The 18,557-nt window shown below is 33.9% G+C and overlaps 3 protein-coding genes across 4 annotated transcripts; 2 read left to right on the forward strand and 1 right to left on the reverse strand.

The window, feature by feature from the left end:
- On the forward strand, nucleotides 1-854 carry LOC111502990 (large ribosomal subunit protein eL21). Its single transcript, XM_023157182.2, has 2 exons — nucleotides 1-152; nucleotides 331-854. Exon 2 carries the CDS (start codon nucleotides 340-342, stop codon nucleotides 817-819), a length of 480 nt encoding a protein of 159 aa, XP_023012950.1. The 5' UTR covers nucleotides 1-152; nucleotides 331-339; the 3' UTR covers nucleotides 820-854.
- A 2,949-nt stretch (nucleotides 855-3,803) lies between these two features.
- Nucleotides 3,804-16,355, forward strand: Mtmr6 (Myotubularin related protein 6). 2 transcript variants are annotated; one of them, XM_074182248.1, is made up of 11 exons: nucleotides 3,804-3,981; nucleotides 4,638-4,751; nucleotides 4,836-5,156; nucleotides 5,573-5,833; nucleotides 5,883-6,015; nucleotides 8,535-8,767; nucleotides 8,824-9,074; nucleotides 9,435-9,563; nucleotides 9,695-9,821; nucleotides 12,517-12,870; nucleotides 15,836-16,355. In XM_074182248.1, the coding sequence occupies exons 1-11, from the start codon at nucleotides 3,958-3,960 to the stop codon at nucleotides 15,974-15,976; spliced, it is 2,088 nt and encodes a 695-aa protein (XP_074038349.1). In that variant the 5' UTR covers nucleotides 3,804-3,957; the 3' UTR covers nucleotides 15,977-16,355. The 2 variants fall into 2 exon arrangements, with proteins under 2 accessions (XP_074038349.1, XP_074038350.1); XM_074182249.1 differs by lacking the exon at nucleotides 3,804-3,981 and having other exon boundaries at nucleotides 4,638-4,756.
- Nucleotides 16,356-17,209: 854 nt separating this feature from the next.
- On the reverse strand, nucleotides 17,210-17,983 carry mRpL48 (mitochondrial ribosomal protein L48). The gene is made up of 3 exons (XM_023157186.2): nucleotides 17,811-17,983; nucleotides 17,498-17,758; nucleotides 17,210-17,434 (listed from the first exon to the last, which is right to left on the reverse strand). Exons 1-3 carry the CDS (start codon nucleotides 17,901-17,903, stop codon nucleotides 17,264-17,266), a joined length of 525 nt encoding a protein of 174 aa, XP_023012954.1. The 5' UTR covers nucleotides 17,904-17,983; the 3' UTR covers nucleotides 17,210-17,263.
- Between the last annotated feature and the right edge of the window lie 574 nt (nucleotides 17,984-18,557).

The following is an 18,557-nucleotide window of genomic DNA, read 5'->3' on the forward strand; positions in this document are numbered from 1 at the left end:
TACCGTAATTATATTGAACAAAAAATATCACAAAATTTAAGATTTGAATTTAGGGGATTTTAAAAACGGCTTAGGGGAAACATTTTTGACCCGTTGGTCTCACTGTTTCTCCATCTTTGGTTTCTTTTTTTCTATCGAAGAAGTGTGGAAAGGTGAGTTTACGATAATAAGATAGTTTTTAATATATTATTTTTGTTTAATTCAACCGCATTAATTTAGTTATAGGATTTTATCAGTGGAATAACTAAATTCGTTGTACGAGTTTGAAATTGTCTTTAGAAAGACCATATGGGCATCCTAACCTAAAAATCATTAAAGTTTTTGTTTCAGGTCTGTAAAATGACGAACTCCAAAGGTTACCGTCGCGGTACGAGGGATCTCTTCGCCCGTAAATTCGGCAAGCATGGAGTCATCCCGCTCTCCACATATATGAAGGTCTATAAAGTTGGAGACATAGTAGATATCAAGGGAAATGGAGCGGTTCAAAAAGGCATGCCCTATAAAGCCTACCACGGAAGGACCGGCCGTGTATTTAACGTTACAGCACACGCGCTGGGAGTAATCGTAAACAAAAGAGTTCGGGGGAAGATCATCCCCAAGAGAATTAATATCCGCATTGAACACGTCACCCATTCGAAGTGCAGGGAGGATTTCTTGCAGCGAGTGAAGTCCAACGAAAAGCTTCGCAGAGAAGCTAAGGAGAAAAATGTCAAGGTAGAGTTGAAGAGACAGCCTGCCCAGCCCAGGCCTGCACACATCGTCAGCGGAAAGGTGCCTGCCGTGAAGCTTGCGCCAATTCCATATGAGTTTATTGCTTAGGTTTATAATTTTATAATAAATTGAGCTTTATTGTAGTTTGGCTGTTGTTTCACTCAATTTGTTGGATATTTCTGCCTTTCCACTTCTTCATTTTTATACAATAGTTGTAGGAAACTTCCATAGGAAGAAAGCAACAAAGGTATGTGGATGATGCATAGAAGTAAATTTCAGATACAAACAGGTACCACTTTTATCTGAAAAAAAAATACTTTTTCAGTTCGTACTACAAACATTCGTAATGGATTTGAATCAGATGTTCAGGTGAACTCAACATAAAATAATATATGAAAGAGATACATTTCACGGAACAATGTCATCCTCAATGGCTGTGGAGGCAATAAGACACTTGTATTATTACCTCTTCAGCACCCATCTGGAGGAGGATATTACAAAATAAAGTAATCAATTCATTCGTAACATTACGACTTTGTACAGACGAGTTGAATTTACTCGTATCACAAAACGGTTTGTAATGCTATTGATGATTTAAGTGCTTCATCTTGTAATGTTATCTAGATTAGTGCCGAAGAGGCAATAAGGAAAGTTTCTTATTCTCAAAATCTATGTTCTGTATTGAGGATGACAGTGTTCCATGTAAATGCAATTTCATCTCGTTCATATCTCGTCACTTATAAATAAAATAATGAAATGAAAGCTTAAATAAAAATTAATATTTGCATATACAAAGGTATAGGTACATATAGACATATAAAGTACTAATAAAAAAATAAATAAAAAATGTGGCAATTTTGCTTGCCGTAGTCAGGTAAATATCCATATATATATATTTACTTACATACATATATAAAAAAACGATAAAAATCGCCAGTCAAAACACTGAAACTAAAGCAAAACAGCAAGTGAAAAATTAGAACGATTATATATCTTATTATTCTTCTGTGAAAGAATCCTCTAAATATTCCTTATGACTGTAGTAACATTTGTCCAGTAATAAGTTTTTAACTTTCTTACTGAACAAATTTGCAGAATTCAACATTTTTATAGAAAGTGGCAGTCTGTTATGAAAATTTATGGCATTATATAATGGAGATTTTTTGAAATGACCACTCTTATGCGAAGGGACCCTCAGAACAGTAGCATGGCGAGTATCACGACCGTGAATGCTTAAGTTCGTTATGTACAAGTCAAGGAGTTCTCTTTTAAAAACGGGTCTACAACTTTCTTGGTACCCCAGGTTGAAATCAATCTTATCAGTCGTTTCTGAAAACATTTAGTAAACCAAACCTATCTAAACAATGTTTCAACTGTTTGATCTAATAATGAGCTGAATTGAGTTTACTGCACACTTTTTGTATGTGACTTCTCCAGGTGAGATTATCATCTAAAATAGTTCCAAGAAAATTAACTTCTTTTGATATTTTTATGTCATTCAAAGTGACTAAATTACAACAGAAATCCCTCCTAACAAATGTTTTCATCAGCACTGACTTATATTTATTTAAAATCAGTTTGTTACGTTGACACCAACTACTGAAATCGTCAATAAATAAATTAATTTTCATTGATAATTCATTCTCGTTTTTTCCAGAAACAGTGATTGTAGTATCGTCAGCGTACATAGTTATGTGACAATCTGATATGAATTCAGACAAGTCATTGATAAAAGTCAATAATAACAATGGACCCAGAACAGACCCTTGTGGAACACCTAGTTTCACATCATAAGGAACTGATATAATTCCGTTACATTTAACCACCAAACCACGGTTTGCCATGTACGATTCTATCCAACACAACACATTATTGGGAAAGCCCATTACTAGTAATTTTTTCAATAGAAATTTGCCTTTTCTTGTGCAGTGAAAAAACAAGTGCCCTCTTCAATTCATCTGGTGGGAAGAAACCCCCATAAAAAGACTGGTTAAGCAAAAAAACTAAAGGTTCAATATTATATCAATAATTTGCTTTACAGCAACAATAGACATATCATCAATACCAGCTGAATTTTTGTTCCTCGCATTATATAAAGTTTGCAAAACTTCAAGCGGTGAAATTTCTGAGAAATCGAATTCATTATATTTTAAAGCTATACATGATGGATATTTACTTTTAGTTTTTTTTCCCAAGTTCATTATTTATGATAGTCCATACTTGTTTAGTTTTATTTTTGGAGTTATATATTTTTGCATTATATTCTCTCCAAATTTTATAATTTCATCTTCTATGATATAAATATTCAGTTATTTGATGAAAATTTTTATTATTGACGAGGGGCACTCTTTCTTGAAAAGTGAGAATAATTTGCTAAGTACATGACAAAGTTACCAACTTGTATTTTATGTGTCAACAAAAAAGTATTTAAAAAAATTGTCTTCAGTACACCAAGATCTATTTGGTTTGATCATATATATGATGGAATTAGCCGATACTTGATGAAAATCCATAAGTAACGTATTCAAAAAACACTTTGTGATATTTTCACTAAACAGTTTTACAAAAACACAGCACGTGGCTTCTTCGAGCCTGTTTTTATTCAGTCTTTACTAAATACGTTGGTCTGATCATTTCAATAATTATAACAATTCTGCCGATTGTAACATTACATATGATAACTTTTCTCGTATTTAGAATAATTTGCAAATTTACCCACTCTACAGGAGTTACTTTCCAAACCTAAAATGGACTTTATTCAAACATGAGAATATTATTTGCTATTCGATAAATTAATTTGGTTCATCCTAAACATTTTTCCAGACATACTGAAGATCTCTAAAAGTAGTTCCAATATAAAAAAGGCCTCTTGAAAGAACCTTTCAACTTTGGACCAATCTCTATAACGTTGTTTGGTTAAACTTTATGAAAAAACCTATTTGAACATAGCAGTATACTTATTGAAGCCCAATTTGGTTTCTGTTCGATTGTTGTCTACAGACCCTATCGATATGATGTAATTTTTTCACTCTAGATATACCAATGAATATATTTTTTTAAAACGACAAAACAGCTGACAATGACAAATGACAGTTGTGTCAATAAACAACGACATCTGAGAGAGTTGTAAATTGTGTCTTTAATAAGTTGTTAACTTAATGTCTATTTGTTTAATAATTTACTTCATGAAAGCATAATTGCTGAAGTATTAGAATACTAGCCAGATACTGTGTGGAGTTCCCAATTATGGAACTCATCAAAACACCAAAGGTAACTTTCGATTTTAAAACGTTTGTGGTTATTATTTTTCCATAATGGGCAGAGCTCTCGAGCTTACCAGACTTACCGTACAGTAAATTGAAGTGATATGAAATGGTGTTCCTCAGGGCTCCATTTTAGGTCTATTATTCTTGATCTAATCAATTATTTGTGTAGTTTCATGAAACATTCTAGATATTTCTTATTTGCAGATGATTAACTGTAATATGTCCTAGTTAGGGATTGAATTGTTTATGAGAAGTGATTGAAGACAAAAAAAAAGCACCAGGGTATGATGATGACCTAATAAAGTTTTTCGAAAATCTGATAAAAACTCTTGAAACTCTTGTGTAACTGATTTTTCAGTCCTCTCTTTTCAAAACTATCTGTAGTTATTCCTGTACACACAGGTGGCAGTTTAGGAGACCGTTCAAACTTTCAATCTGAAACATTTTATTTGCTGAAAATAAGAATGACCTTTATGTAAAATGGTTAACTCGATAGATAGAATTAGATTCTCTGGTGTAAAATGAATACTTTTCTCACACCAGGACTACACCAGGACTACACCATGGGTCTCTTGACCCATGTTTGCCATCCAAGTTGCATCATCAGAAGATGACTCTCATTATATCAAAATGCTCAAATAAAGTACTCTGATCTTGCAGGTAGAAAATGTACGAATGTTGGACAGATATTCGAAGACGCCCTCTCAAGGAACACTTTACCTGACAGCCACTCATCTAATTTTTGTTGATCCTGATGCCAAAAAAGAAACATGGGTAAGGTGGGTTCTTCAGGCCCTACTTTAATATTCACTGAAACGGCTACAAATATTACCAGAAATAATCTCATCTTCGTTGCAGATCCTCCACATGCACATAGCCCACTTGGAAAAGCTCCCTCTTTCTACAACTGGTTCTCCTCTACTTATCCGAACAAAAACATTCCTCTCCGTTACTTTCGTGGTCCCGAAAGAAAGAGATTGCCATGACGTGTTTGTGAGCCTCCGACAGCTGTCCCAGCCTTTGAACGTAGAAGAATTGTATTGCTTCTCCTACACTCCTCCTGTCGAAGAGATACAGAGGAGTGCTGGTTGGAAGTTCTATGATCTCCAGGCCGAGTACCAGCGGATGGGGGTGCCCAACGAACAGTGGTGTCTTACCCATCTGAATAAAGATTATGATGTGAGTAAGGATGATTAAAAGAGGATTTTACGTATATATGAGGTTTTCAACATTGAACAAGCTGCCAAAACAGTATTTTCCCAAAAATGTAATGAATTTATCAGTAGTCATATTTTTTAAATGTGTCAATTGATGAAGAAGTTTGAAAAAAACATTCTCAATTCAGATCTCATTTCATAGTAAAGACTATCGTGATAATTAAAGAGATATTCTCTTGTAACAACAGAGCCTAATATCAATCGATGCCTAAAAATATTTTATAGCTCAAACACATCCTCAACAAATGATTAAGTGTGCAATCTATCGAGAATAAACTGAATGATCTATTTATATTTCTCGAGAACCAAAATTATCCTCAGATTATTATTATTATTATGAAGTCGGTTTTGTGTTGAAATTCACTGACGTTATTTTAGCTCTGCGATACATATCCAAAGCTCCTGTACGTGCCCCTGTTGGCTGGAACCTCCACTTTGATGGGCAGTTCTAAGTTCAGGTCAAAGGGTCGCCTACCAGTTTTGTCCTATCTGTACAACAACAAAGCTAGCATAAGCAGGTGCAGCCAGCCGTTATCTGGTTTCAGTGCCAGGTGCTTGGAAGACGAAAGGATGCTCAATCACGTGCTCAAGACTAATCCTAATGCTACTTTTATGTTTGTGGTGGATACCAGACCGAAGGTAATTGTTTAAAAACAAAATATTTGGGTCTATTTGGGTTTTGTTGTAGATCAATGCTATGGCCAACAGAGCAGCAGGGAAAGGTTATGAGAATGAAGCTTTTTATGAGAATATAAAGTTCCACTTTCTTGGCATTGAAAATATCCATGTGATGCGTAACAGTCTTTCAAAGGTTATTGAAAGTAAGTAGTAATACTGTGTCTTCTATAGTTTCTAGCCATGCTAATGTAAAACACACTTCTAGCTTTTTCACACAGATAAAACATACCTACATAATATACCTAATGATAAAGAGTCAACTTTTTGAAAGTTACCTTCAAGAGTCCCTCAGGGTAGCATCTTAGGGCCACTTTTATTTACATTATACGCTTCAAATTTTGTAAATATTCAGAGATATTGTAGCTACCATCTTTATGTGGACGATTCTCAAATATATTATTCTTTCAATCTAACAGATCGTGAGTTATCAGTGGAGTTTATGTTCTTAGTTCATTATATGAAGTTTCAACTGATCAATGTATCAAGCTTTTTGAAAAATCATGTGAATTTAATAATCGGTTATGCAAAAATATCTACCGAATTATCTCATAAAAGTTTAGGATTAGCAATCGACTGACAACCGATATCGTGCGATTTGATCCCGTTAGACTTTTTCTTGTGGGGTTTTCTTAAGTCGCAGGTGTATGCGAATAAGCCCTAAATCACAGCATTCCTGAAAGCCAACAAAACCCATGCCATCAGTCAAATTCAAGCTGATTTATGCGTCAGAGTCATGGAAAATTCCACACATAATGGCATCAATAGGTCTTTCAAACGAATAAAAATTTCAATGATATCTCACAAACACGATTTTTTTTATTTCAATTTAAAGGTAGGAAGACCCTATGTATTTGGTCTCCTTTACAGAATTGGTGAAGAATTCTTTTATTTATTTATTTATTTATTTATTTATTTGACACTTTGGTACATTGAGTACATGTGCTAAATCATAATTAAAAAACAAAATAAAACTACAGAAGTTGAACAATACAAAAAAAATAAATATGGTTCACGTCCACAAACTTTCACAACATAGAAGTATTATATAAAAAATAGGAGAAGCTCTAGCAAATACTCTCAAAATGTCATGAAAAAGTGTCGTGCAAGAATTCCTCAAGACTGTAGTAACACTTCTGTAAGAGAAGTTTCTTCACCTCAATTTTAAAAAGTTTATCTGACTCGATTTTCCTAATAGATGCCGGCAAGTTATTGTAACAGTTTGTTGTATTAAATAGTGGGGAGCATCTAAAGTGAGCCGTTTTGTGTGAGGGGGTTCTTAACAGTTTCCCATGACGGGTGTCTCTACCATGAATATCCGCGTTTGTGACAAATTCAGATATATTGTTACGGGCAAAAGTGACACATTTCAAGATAAATAAAGAAGGTGCCGTCAATAGGCCCTCTCTTAAGAAAATTGGTCTACAACTATCTTGAAAATCTATATTAAAAATTAGTCTCAGCAATCTTTTCTGAGCAACAAAAACTCGTGGAAATTACGCTCAAAAAAGCCATTGTATGGCGAAACATTTGTTGCCTTTTTGTAAATCGTCTAGTGAAAATCTCACAATAAAGTGTTTTTTGAATATGTTATGGATTTTCATCAAGTATTGGCCAATTTTATTTATTTTGTTGTTTTTTATATTGTTTGGAAAATATATACATAGAAATGGCTGAGTGAGTGTTATTTTGAATGTTTTCCTCCACAGAAAAATATTGAAAAAAAGAAACTCTCTCTTCAGGAACTAAATGTTTTTTTAGGTGTTGTTTCTGAACTAATGCTATTGAAATTTGATAAAATAACCAAATCAAACTTAATGATGGTCAATATTGTAATAATGTTATCATGATGAGGGTTATTTGTTTTCTTCTTACTATGTAGATATTTGAAAAAATATTAAATAATTATCTTTTTTTTATCTTAGGTGATAATTTGGGGTAGAATGAGTAATCTCAAATCCACTAGTGGACTTCTTATAGTATTCTGTTACATATCTGATGTTTTCCAAAACAAATATTGTTCCTACCCACAAGAACTTCAACAATGATGATAAAATGAACCGTACTAAGTACGTCCAAATTCCAACTCAGATTATTTATTTATTACAAGATGATCTTCATCTTTTAGCCATGCCTTAATGGTTTCCCCCTAATTTATACTCAATAAATCATATAATTTTATGGAAGCTCCATCATTGAAGGAATCGAAAGTAAAGTATAAAAAACGGGAGTTCCTCAAGGATCGATATTGGGACCAATTTTGTTTCTTCTGTACATGAATGATCTCTAGAAATTTTGAGAAAACACCTACCTCAATGGTTTTAAAAAATTATTGAAAACTCAACTAGTTTCAATTGCAGCTTGGACGAGTTCAACGGTGAAACTTTATCGTTTATCAGTAGTGAATTTGACTACACTCATTTTCTACAAACTTGTTTTTAGCATTAAAAAAAAAATCAGTGACACCTGACATACTGTATTTTCGAAATACGTTTTTCTGTTTTTTAGGAAAAGTATCTAATGAACATTTTTCTCACGCGTCAGAACAAGAACACTTTTCCCAACGCTTGTTTCATTCCCCTGGTTTTCATCATAAAAATATTACTTAAACCAATTCTTTATAAATGAATTACAAATTACCGTACATTCAATTTTGTATTTCTAGCTTGCGAACAAAGAAACCCCACAATGACTAGTTTCCTGAGCGGCTTAGAATCGAGTGGGTGGTTACGCCACATCAAATCTGTACTGGATACGTCGCAGTTTATATCCAGCGCCCTGGTAGATGGTATCAGTGTGATGGTACACTGTTCCGACGGCTGGGACAGGACTGCTCAAGTGTGCTCTCTAGCTTCCATCCTGTTGGATCCGTTTTACAGGACCATTTCGGGATATCAAGTAAGTGGGGGATGTTGTAGCTATGATACAGATACCATTATACCGTTCTTTCGCAGATTTTGATCGAGAAAGACTGGCTGTCGTTTGGTCACAAGTTTTCCGAAAGGTGCGGTCACATTCAGACTGAAAATAAAGAGATCTCTCCCATCTTCACCCAGCTGTTGGACGCTACTTGGCAACTGATGCAGCAGTTCCCCATGTCATTCCAGTTCAACGAAACGTTCCTATACACCCTGCATGACCATATACATTCCTGCCAGTTTGGCACTTTCGTCGGTAATTGCGAGAAAGATAGATTAGATTTGAGGTGAGTTCAATTCTGGAGCGTTCTGTAATTTGAAAGTTTACAACAATCCCACCGCTGTCATAAGTTATTCCACTGCTGACACCAAAAAGGGGGATTGATTTCTATGGTTTTCAGCCTGTAAGCCTTGGAGAAACGAATAATTGGTGTACCAAAGAATCATTGAATAAAAATTAAGAACTTCTAGGAGAGTACCTAGTCAAAAAAAAAACACTTAAAATTGAAAAACCTCAATTTTCGAAACGAGCTCTTTCAGAAAGAGTAACTTGGAACTCATTTGTCACGGAAAATCTTTGGCTTCAATTTGAATACCTTGTTACGAAGCAAAGTGTATTCTGTATTGTCTCTCTTTTGTTTTTCAAGGTTATCAGAAAGGACTTATTCCTTGTGGGGATACATGGCGAATCATTTGAGCGAGTACCTGAATCCTTTGTATAATTCCGAAGAAACACCTTCTGTTTTGGTCCCAAATTTGATACCTCAGAATATCAAGTGAGTTATATTTTTATTTTATTCATTTACCTGCCCACTCGCTATAGGAACTTATAATACACCAAATGGATATTTTTACACAGCTTGAGATGAGGTCATTTTTCTTCCAATCATTTGAAACCTTGTTACAGATTTTGGAGTGGTATGTACTGTCGTTTCGAAAGTGGAGTACACCCTAGAGAACCCCAGGCTGATATGCTGCTGGCAACATCAGATTACACTTCTTCCTTGGACGACCATGTGAAATATTTAACAAAGGTAGGGGTTCAAAGGGTTTTTTACTATCAAACTGAATCTGAAGTACTGTACCATCCATCTCATAGTAATATGTGATACTTTTTTACTATGAGTTAGACACCAGCCCAGCTGATGAAGGAAATACCGTTGTTGAAACGTGTCTTGCATAAAATTTACAGTGAGATTTTTATAATTATCATCATGGATAGTGTTGATAATTTTCATCAAGTAATGGATCACTGTATTTATAAACTATTTTTTTTATCGAAAGAAAGTCATAATATTGCACTTTTGAATATTGCATGTTATCCTTTTTGATCATTTCATAATTTCAAGTCTTTTTGTAGCAGCATAGTTGCTTAAAAGACTTAGTTTGAATGGGTTACTGAAGGACCAATTTGCAGTATATATATCAATGAACCACTATAACTAGTTTCACTAGCAAATAATTTTATTTAACAGGCTACCTTTATACGCGTAACAATATAGAAATCTATACACTCAAATTCTCGAAAAGAATCCAAATAATCTTACTCATATTAGTACGATTGATTGATTGATTGATTGATAATATGTTTATTGTTTAAGAATAAAATTCTTGCTACAAATCCAATGTCATAAATAAATATCAATATAAACATGAAGTATACCATGTGAAGTATGAGTGTATAAAATATAAATGATCAAAATAAAATGTGAACTATATATACATACATATGCAGAGGTCACATGACAAGAACTAGGAATAAAAATATATGTTTCACACACAGAACAATCGCAGTTTCATCACATTCTAAATTACAGAGCATCGTAAAAATATTCTTGTAGGTCATAATAAGCTTTATCACTTAATAGTTTTGTACATTTCTTTCTAAATATGATTTCATTGGGAAGTTTATTGTATATCCTGATCCATTATATATCAACAAGTTTTCAACCAAACATGTTTTTGGAATTGGTTTGTTATGCAATCTGTTTTCGTCCTTGTCATGCCACCCCAATGTGTCATCAGCAAATAAGGTAAAACTTCCGGTGATCAATTTGTTGGTCAAATCATTAATGTATAACAGAAATAGTATAGGACCTAACACAGAACCTTGAGGTACTCCACAATTTATCTCTCCCACTTCCGAGTTAGATGACGTTCTTACAAATTGTTTTCTGTCAGAAAGGTATGAACTAATCCAAATATGACTGTGTTGTCCCTAAAACCATATCTTATGAGTTTTCGAAGCAATATGCTGTGATTGACATAGTCAAAAGCTTTGAATAAGTCACAAAGCACTGCTGCAGTGGCTTCTCCGCTGTTGATTTCATTATACACCAATGGGGAATGTTCCTCCTGACGAAAATCAAGTAGTTTTCATGAAAGAGCTCTAAAACAACGCATTTTAAACTTATCATTTCAACCTTTTTCTTCAAAAAATTATTTGAATACTTAAAAAAGAGGAATGAAATAATGCATTCAACATTTCAAGGGATTCGTTTCTATTTCACCATTTGGCAACATCGGTTATAGCTAATAAAGGACAATGAATCTGTTACCTGAATGAGACAAACAAAAATGACATATTTCAGAGGCGTGCTGTTCTGTTTACTTATGTTCCGAGTTCCGAGACATTCTTTGACATATGACATTTTGTGCACCTAACCTATCTTCCTCTATATAAATAAATAACAAGGTGGTATTGAACTATAATTTATATTTTGCCTTAGTTGTTGATTTATAAAGATAATTTTCCTTTTCTAAAGTAGAATATCTAGGTACGTATAAATTATTTCAACTTGATATATTATATGCAAGGTAAATATTTTTAGGAATGGCAGGTGAAGTTCTAGGCGCTGTTGCCAATGTGTGAATTAGAAACAAATCCCTTTAAAAATTAAAACCCAACATTTGAAACATCAATTTGAATACTTTTCGAAGTGAATTTGAAAAACTCATGAATTGAACTCAACTTTATTTTGTTCAAACTTGCATTTGGTCCAAATTGAGGAACACTCCCTATGCAATACTGTTGATATAGCTTCCTTCACTTGTACTCTTAAAATTCTGAAAGCCATAGTGATGGCTTTCAGAATTTTCAATTATTTTTGCTAAGGTTGGGATGAGTGAAATAGGTCCAAAGTTTGCTGGATCTTCATTGTTGCCGCGTTTATGGAGAGGAATGACAACCGAGGTTTTGAGAATTGAAGGAAATGTTCCTTGTAGGTATATATAAAAGAATTAGATCAGGATAGTATTTAAAAACAAGAAGAAGAGTTCACATGAATATAAAACTAATCACTAATATTGTATGCCTAATAAACAATTTTGGGTTGATTTATGATGTGTTCAATCAGTTTATATTTAAATATTGTTACTGCTCTTGCATTTTTTATCATTTGTGGAAGTCTATTATAGGAATCTAAACCTTTGAAGAACAGAGAACTCATGACCATTTTCAGATTCGTTCTATCTATATGGAAATCTACTCTATTTCTAGTGGAATAGTTGGGTATGTTATGATTCAAAATAACAATTTCATTAAAATACTCAGGTTGACCTGTCATATATGAATATGAATGTCATAGTCATATAAAACAATCTGTTCATAGTTCCACCAAGCTTAAATTTACTTTATCCTTATGCACTCAGTGAACTGTATCATGTTTTTGATGAGCTACAATGACACTTCCCCTACTTTCTGCTGATCGATTTCCCCTCGTTTTCCAGAAACTCTCGAACGTCAAATCGCTGATTTCCCGCACCGTAGGCAAAAAGAAGCCCAAACCGAAGCGCGACCAGCTCTGCAATAACGTCTACCTCGACAACAAGCTGCTGTACGAGAAGACCACCTCGAGGGAGATGCGCAGCGCCGATCACGACCACCCTTTAATAGCCGCACACAATAAGCCGACCTGCGCGGTCGACACGGTAACGCACAACGACGAACACCGAGTCATCGGCGAAATGACGAACTTGGAGCTGCTAGCTTCGGAAGTTGATTCGGTGGCCATAGACTGGAAGCCGATGCGGAACGCGAGCGAATGCAGTTGTTCGTTGGCGTTGGACCAGTTCAGCAAGAAGGTACAGTGTGGTCTAGGAATTTATATGTTTGTGTTTGTTACAGAGATGTTTTCAGATATTTTTCAAGTCTCTATAATTCAACTATGAAAATAGATGGATTATAGCAGTATAACTAAAGGCTTGGTAGCTGGAATTTAAACCTCTGCTGTTAAATGAATCTGTTGAATACATTCTTGCCACTCCAGAACAAATATAGTGTTTTTTGATGCGCTAACTTGGTGAGCTGGAAACAAAAAACGAAGCTGATAAGAAAAAATAGAAGACAAAAACATTCATGTTTGAAAGTAGAAGGAATCGTGGACAAAAAATAAAAGTGATTACCATACAAAAATGATTAAAAAGAAATGCATCAATAGAGGAGAACACTTTCGGAGTCTGACATTTAATAAAAGAGGAATCAACACTAAAACTGCAACTAAAATATATAAAATGATCTGTTGTCCACTTCTCTAATATGCACATATAATTTATTCAAGTTGTAATCCTGTATGGAATAATCTCCATACAGCTGGAACATCTACACTAAGGAATATTACCAAAATGAGTCACCCTCAGAACATACTACACAATCCCTCAAACACACTGCTTTATAGAACTACAAAAACTACAAAAACCTATAAAGGAGAGACTATCAGACCTAAGAAACTGCTTTACCAAAAATGAAACTAACTTGGAGACCCTACAGGCATTATGTAGGGAAGAGCTGAAGGACAATCATCCAAAATCACATACCCGGAAAAAACTATTTGGAAAAACACCAAATCACTCTCATATTTTATAGTACTTTTTTTTTCAGAAGCATATGTAAAAATCACTGCAAATATTTAAAAAGTGTACACTGGCTGAAGGATTTCGGTCGATGGCCCTTTGGTATTCACCAATAAATGACGTTTATTATTGTTATTAAAAATGATTACTCATTTTATTACTTCAATGAATACCAAACCCCAGAAGATCTTTCACATAAACAAGGTGATCCAAGTGGCAATGCAACAATACCACAAGTGATCAAAAGACATTGGGACTCGGAAACTATTGATAAACAAGTTTCTGCTAATCTTGTTAAAACCAAAACCATACAAAAATGGATGAAATAATTCAACTTAGAAAAGGACATGAATGAAGATGAAAGTTTCATAAAAATTACGAGACGTTGGAAATGAAAAGAAAATTTGGCTATTCCTAACTAGAATTCCTAGCACAATTAATGAAGGAAACATAAAAACATACATTAGATCCCGCATCAACTCCACAAACACTAGTGTAAAAAAAACTACCAACCAGAAGTTCCAGGCGGAATAACCAATCCTTCATGATCGCTGTAGGTAGAACCTCATCTCAGAGAGCAAATTTATAAAAACAGTTTTTGGCCAAAGAAGGCTAAGATACAGTCACTTCAACTTCAAATTGGGTCAATACTTTCTTGACTCCGCATCAGTCTCAACAGTCAGAAGAACATAAGAGACTAAATACATTTTCAGGCAAAACAAGGAGCAAAACGAAGAGACTTTAATAAATGGAAAAACCAGCCTAACTGAAAATCTTGTACTTATGCGTACCAATATTCAACTACAGAGTTGAAAAATCTTCACATTTTTATTTTAAACGAACGTAAATTTCAATATATAAATATTTTAAATATGTTGTTAAATGTTTTGTATGACAAGTCTAATAAAGTACATCTGTGTATTACCACGTACCACCTTGAGGTACCACAAGAGGGGTACCTCAAGGCTCTGTTTTGGGACCCCTTCTATTTTTGGTTTTTATAGATGATCTTCTGAAATTTTGTTCAAAAGCTTCCATTACTGTTATTTTTGCGAACTATACTAACATCTTAATAGTATCTGATGTCCGAAGTAATTGTCAAAGCTAATGAAGTAACTGATCAAATTTCTGAGTGGTGTTCTATAAATGGCCTGCTGCTAAATCTCAAATGCTCAACTTTGTTACTAAAAATACAACAATTGATAAAAGCTATTTGATTAGATTAAATAATGAAACTTTACATCAAGTTAATTGTACTAAATTCTTAGGTGTTGATATTGATAATAAACTCACCTGGAAGTTCCATGTTGATAGTGTCAAACTGAAGCTCAGTAAACATATATATTTACTTCCTCGGTTAAAACAAACAGTATCTCGTGATGTTCTCAAGCTTCTATACCACAGTTTGATTCAGTCAGTAATTTCCTATGGTCTTGAACAGTGGGGCTTATCAGCTAAAGCTGATGAAGTTTTTGTTATTCAGAAAGAGGTAATCAACATTCTGGCCGGTGTATCTTAAAGTGAACACTGCAGGCCATTATTCATTCGTTATAGTTTATTAACAATGCCTAGTTTGTATATCTACCAAACACTGATGTATATGAAGAACAATATTTCAATTATTCCTAGAAATGAGCAAATCCGGATTTGCCCATTCGATTGACAGTATCAAAGAATCACCCATGTGCATTGGGGTTAAGCTATATAATAAGCTCAGTGAGGAAATTAAATCCTCAAATATCAATATCTTCAAAATGCGACTCAAGATTTTTCTATTGCAAAAAGCATACTATTCTGTGGACGGGTTTCTCCTTGATTCTTAATTTGGATTATCGATTATTAACTTTTTTTTATGTATGTTTTATGTTGACTTTTTTATCTTTTTTATGTTTGTTTGACCTTTTGAATCGGCCAGTATTTTATGATGATGTTATGTTTTTTGCTTGTCTAATATGATTGTGAAGGAAAACTAATTCAATAAATGTTTGATTGATTGACTTCAACATATTTTATACTGCTTCAACAGATGAATATTCAATTTCAATTCTCACCAATCATGAGTAATCCCTTCAATACCGTAGTGGTAGAGTTTCCTCAGATGAATGTCATAAAACACTTGAAGCAGGATATAAATAATAAAATTCCATGTCAGAGACTACCTTATACATTGTATTCAATAGGGATATTTCCGTTTCAGATGCACTGCCGTAAATGTGGCGACATCTTCTGCCAGAGATGCATATCGAAGAGCGTGCCTCTCCCAGGTCATTTATCCCAGAGAGCTGTTCCAGTCTGCAAACCGTGCCACGAAAGTATAACAAACGGTAGCGAGACCTAGCGCATACCTTCACCCTAGGCTTAGTTGCAATGAGATGTGATTTTTTTTATTTGGACACTGGTTTGATCGGCATAAATGTAAAGCCTGTTATTCGTTTGTTTATTGATGAGAATGTGTCTCGAGTTGAAAAGCTCAATGTTGCGGTACCTGCTTGTTATTTGTTATACTTTACATTTATATTGAACTGACTATATGCCCGTTTTTTATTATTTTTTACCTGCTCGATTTAGATGTGAATTATTCGTTCCCTGCACCAGATCGGATGAGTAGCTCTGCAGCCAGCGCAAATTAGAAGAAAATCAATTTTTGTTTTTTTCATATTTTTTAGGCCTATAAGAAGAACAAAGTTATGTATTTGGAAAGTATATTCAAATGTCAACTTGAGTGTGTTTCATTTGGGGCAGCAGGATGGGAGAGGGACAAGGCGGGGTAGTTTTTCCACTATATGTTTCGTTATTTGTGAGGTATATGACAATAATAATAATAATATATTCCTTCACTTGAACAACTTGTTTTCAATTCCTCCTGATAGAGTAATTTTTTTGAGTACATTATATACACAGATATTTGTAGCAAGTCATATAGCACAATAATCATTAGCTACTTATTTATAACATTAATTTCACGGAAGCAGATACATTTCACAATACACATATGAACAATTTTCACAAAACATAATGTAGCAATGCCATGAAGAATATCAAAGGGAATCTGTAGATACACTCAGTTTGAGTCACCCAAGAACTTGTCTATGAGTAACCCTCCCGATGCTGTAGAGTTTTTCAAATATTAAAATTTGCCTTGTTCTACTTACAATTTGATGCTTTTAAAAAGAATGTTTGGAAATTAAAACAGGAGTGAATAGATAGTTGAAATGTTCAAGATACAAACAAAAATGGCTTAATAAAATTATCAATAGACAAGTATAACGGAATGCATTATGATGTACTATGAATGAGTTACTAGCATTCTTGTAAATGGATGATTGGTAGGAATAACGATGGGTGAACAAATTGCAGAAAGAAACCGTCCTTATTTCTCAATTGTAATAAATCAAATTGAACAAACAACAACCATACCGAGGCACACCTCAGACAACAACCAGGTATCACATTTTGGGAGGGTTTTGAAATGGACAATGAGAACACTTATTCACATTATTAGTTTATATAACAGATATCTTCATCAGTTTAACTCCATAGATTTTTCAAGGTATCCTAGGAAAAAATCGAATAGTATCAAATTTTTGTTTTACTATTATTAAAATAAATAAAAACATTTCATTTTCTATCTTTTCGTTTTGGAAGGGCCTCCCAAATCGTCCAACTCTTGCTTCAGAGAATGGAGTTCTTTGTCTGGAACATATCGAACCTCCTCGTCAGCTTCTTCGTGAGGTCTGACTTCTACAGATACTCCAGCTGGTAAGCTGGCTTCCACTGTTCTTAAAACGAGTGGAAGCTGAAAACCACAAAACAATCATCTCGAAAAACATTATATTTTCTTTTAGGGAACTATTCTCACCTGAAGCGATGATACGTCAGTGATTTGAACAGTTCTCTCATAGATTTTAAGTTTGTATTGTGCATTGATGACTTCACTTTTGGGCTTGTAAGTAGATATATGCATATGTTGAGCAGGAGTTGCCCAACAGTCCTCTACGTTGACTTCCATATTTTTTAGAATGTTGTGAATGAACTTCTGGTAATTCTCTAATATGGCATAATCGTATCCTCGTAATTGAATATTTATTGTGTCATAAAGGGGTGTCTTTGGTTTCATGGCCTATAAAATAATTATTCAATAGTTGCAAATATTATTATTTAATTAAATATACCTCAAGGTAGGATGGTTCATAGAGTCCCCCGCTATAGTGCCTTATGATCGAATAACTGTTATTAGATAATATTTTTCGTAATAGTTTATTCATGTTTCCAAGATTTTGAACCTACTGAAAAATATTTTTACGAACAGTAGATTTGAGGTTATGACATAAATCTACAGTGTTGCCAATGGAAGTTGCACACAATACTCCTAAACTTGGTGTGAATACCTTTATTTTCTGGCATATTGAAGAAAATCGTCGCACCGGTTACTCTCATCCAGTGACTGCGATGCTGAACGCAAATTGAACAACGCTTATGTCAATATTACATGCAGGACAAAATTCGTGTAGCAAAGCTCTAGATTTCTTTTTTTACAATTATGTACATATTTCAATAATGTAGTAGAAAATCTGTTTATTTTGACTTCGTTTGCAGTAAGTTTAATTCTGAGGGCATTATATTGAGTCCACATTTTGATTTGAATAAGTTGAGGTTGAAATATTAAAACAGAATTATGTGAACTGATGGATGTAGCCGTTACTACGTGATAGGAAATCATAATAAAAAAAGAGAAATGGAACTTTCTGTTTTTTACCACTTTTATTTGTAACTAACGTTACTACAGTTTCGTCCTATACGGACATTTTATTGTAAAGTATTGAAAAATTGTATTAAAAGTGGTAAAAAACAGAAAGTTCAATTTCTCTTTTCTTCATTAGAATTATGTGATTTCTTCACTATAAATCTTTTTCAAATTC

Source organism: Leptinotarsa decemlineata, unplaced genomic scaffold (assembly GCF_025532065.1).
Source record: "Leptinotarsa decemlineata unplaced genomic scaffold, Ldec_3_MD MMD2_tig00026328_RagTag_RagTag, whole genome shotgun sequence".
NCBI lineage: Eukaryota > Metazoa > Arthropoda > Insecta > Coleoptera > Chrysomelidae > Leptinotarsa > Leptinotarsa decemlineata.

What these genes read in the sequence shown, in the direction of transcription:
- LOC111502990 (XM_023157182.2), top strand. Translation starts at nt 340, where the DNA reads ATGACGAACTCCAAAGGTTACCGTCGCGGTACGAGGGATCTCTTCGCC.
- Mtmr6 (XM_074182248.1), top strand. Translation starts at nt 3,958, where the DNA reads ATGGAACTCATCAAAACACCAAAG. An exon ending in AAAGATAGATTAGATTTGAG is followed by an intron (nt 9,075 to 9,434) that starts GTGAGTTCAATT and finishes TTGTTTTTCAAG; the next exon opens with GTTATCAGAAAGGACTTATT. An exon ending in TTGATACCTCAGAATATCAA is followed by an intron (nt 9,564 to 9,694) that starts GTGAGTTATATT and finishes ACCTTGTTACAG; the next exon opens with ATTTTGGAGTGGTATGTACT.
- mRpL48 (XM_023157186.2), bottom strand. Translation starts at nt 17,903, where the DNA reads ATGAATAAACTATTACGAAAAATATTATCTAATAACAGTTATTCGATC. An exon ending in ATGAACCATCCTACCTTGAG is followed by an intron (nt 17,759 to 17,810) that starts GTATATTTAATT and finishes ATTATTTTATAG; the next exon opens with GCCATGAAACCAAAGACACC. An exon ending in CTGACGTATCATCGCTTCAG is followed by an intron (nt 17,435 to 17,497) that starts GTGAGAATAGTT and finishes TGTGGTTTTCAG; the next exon opens with CTTCCACTCGTTTTAAGAAC.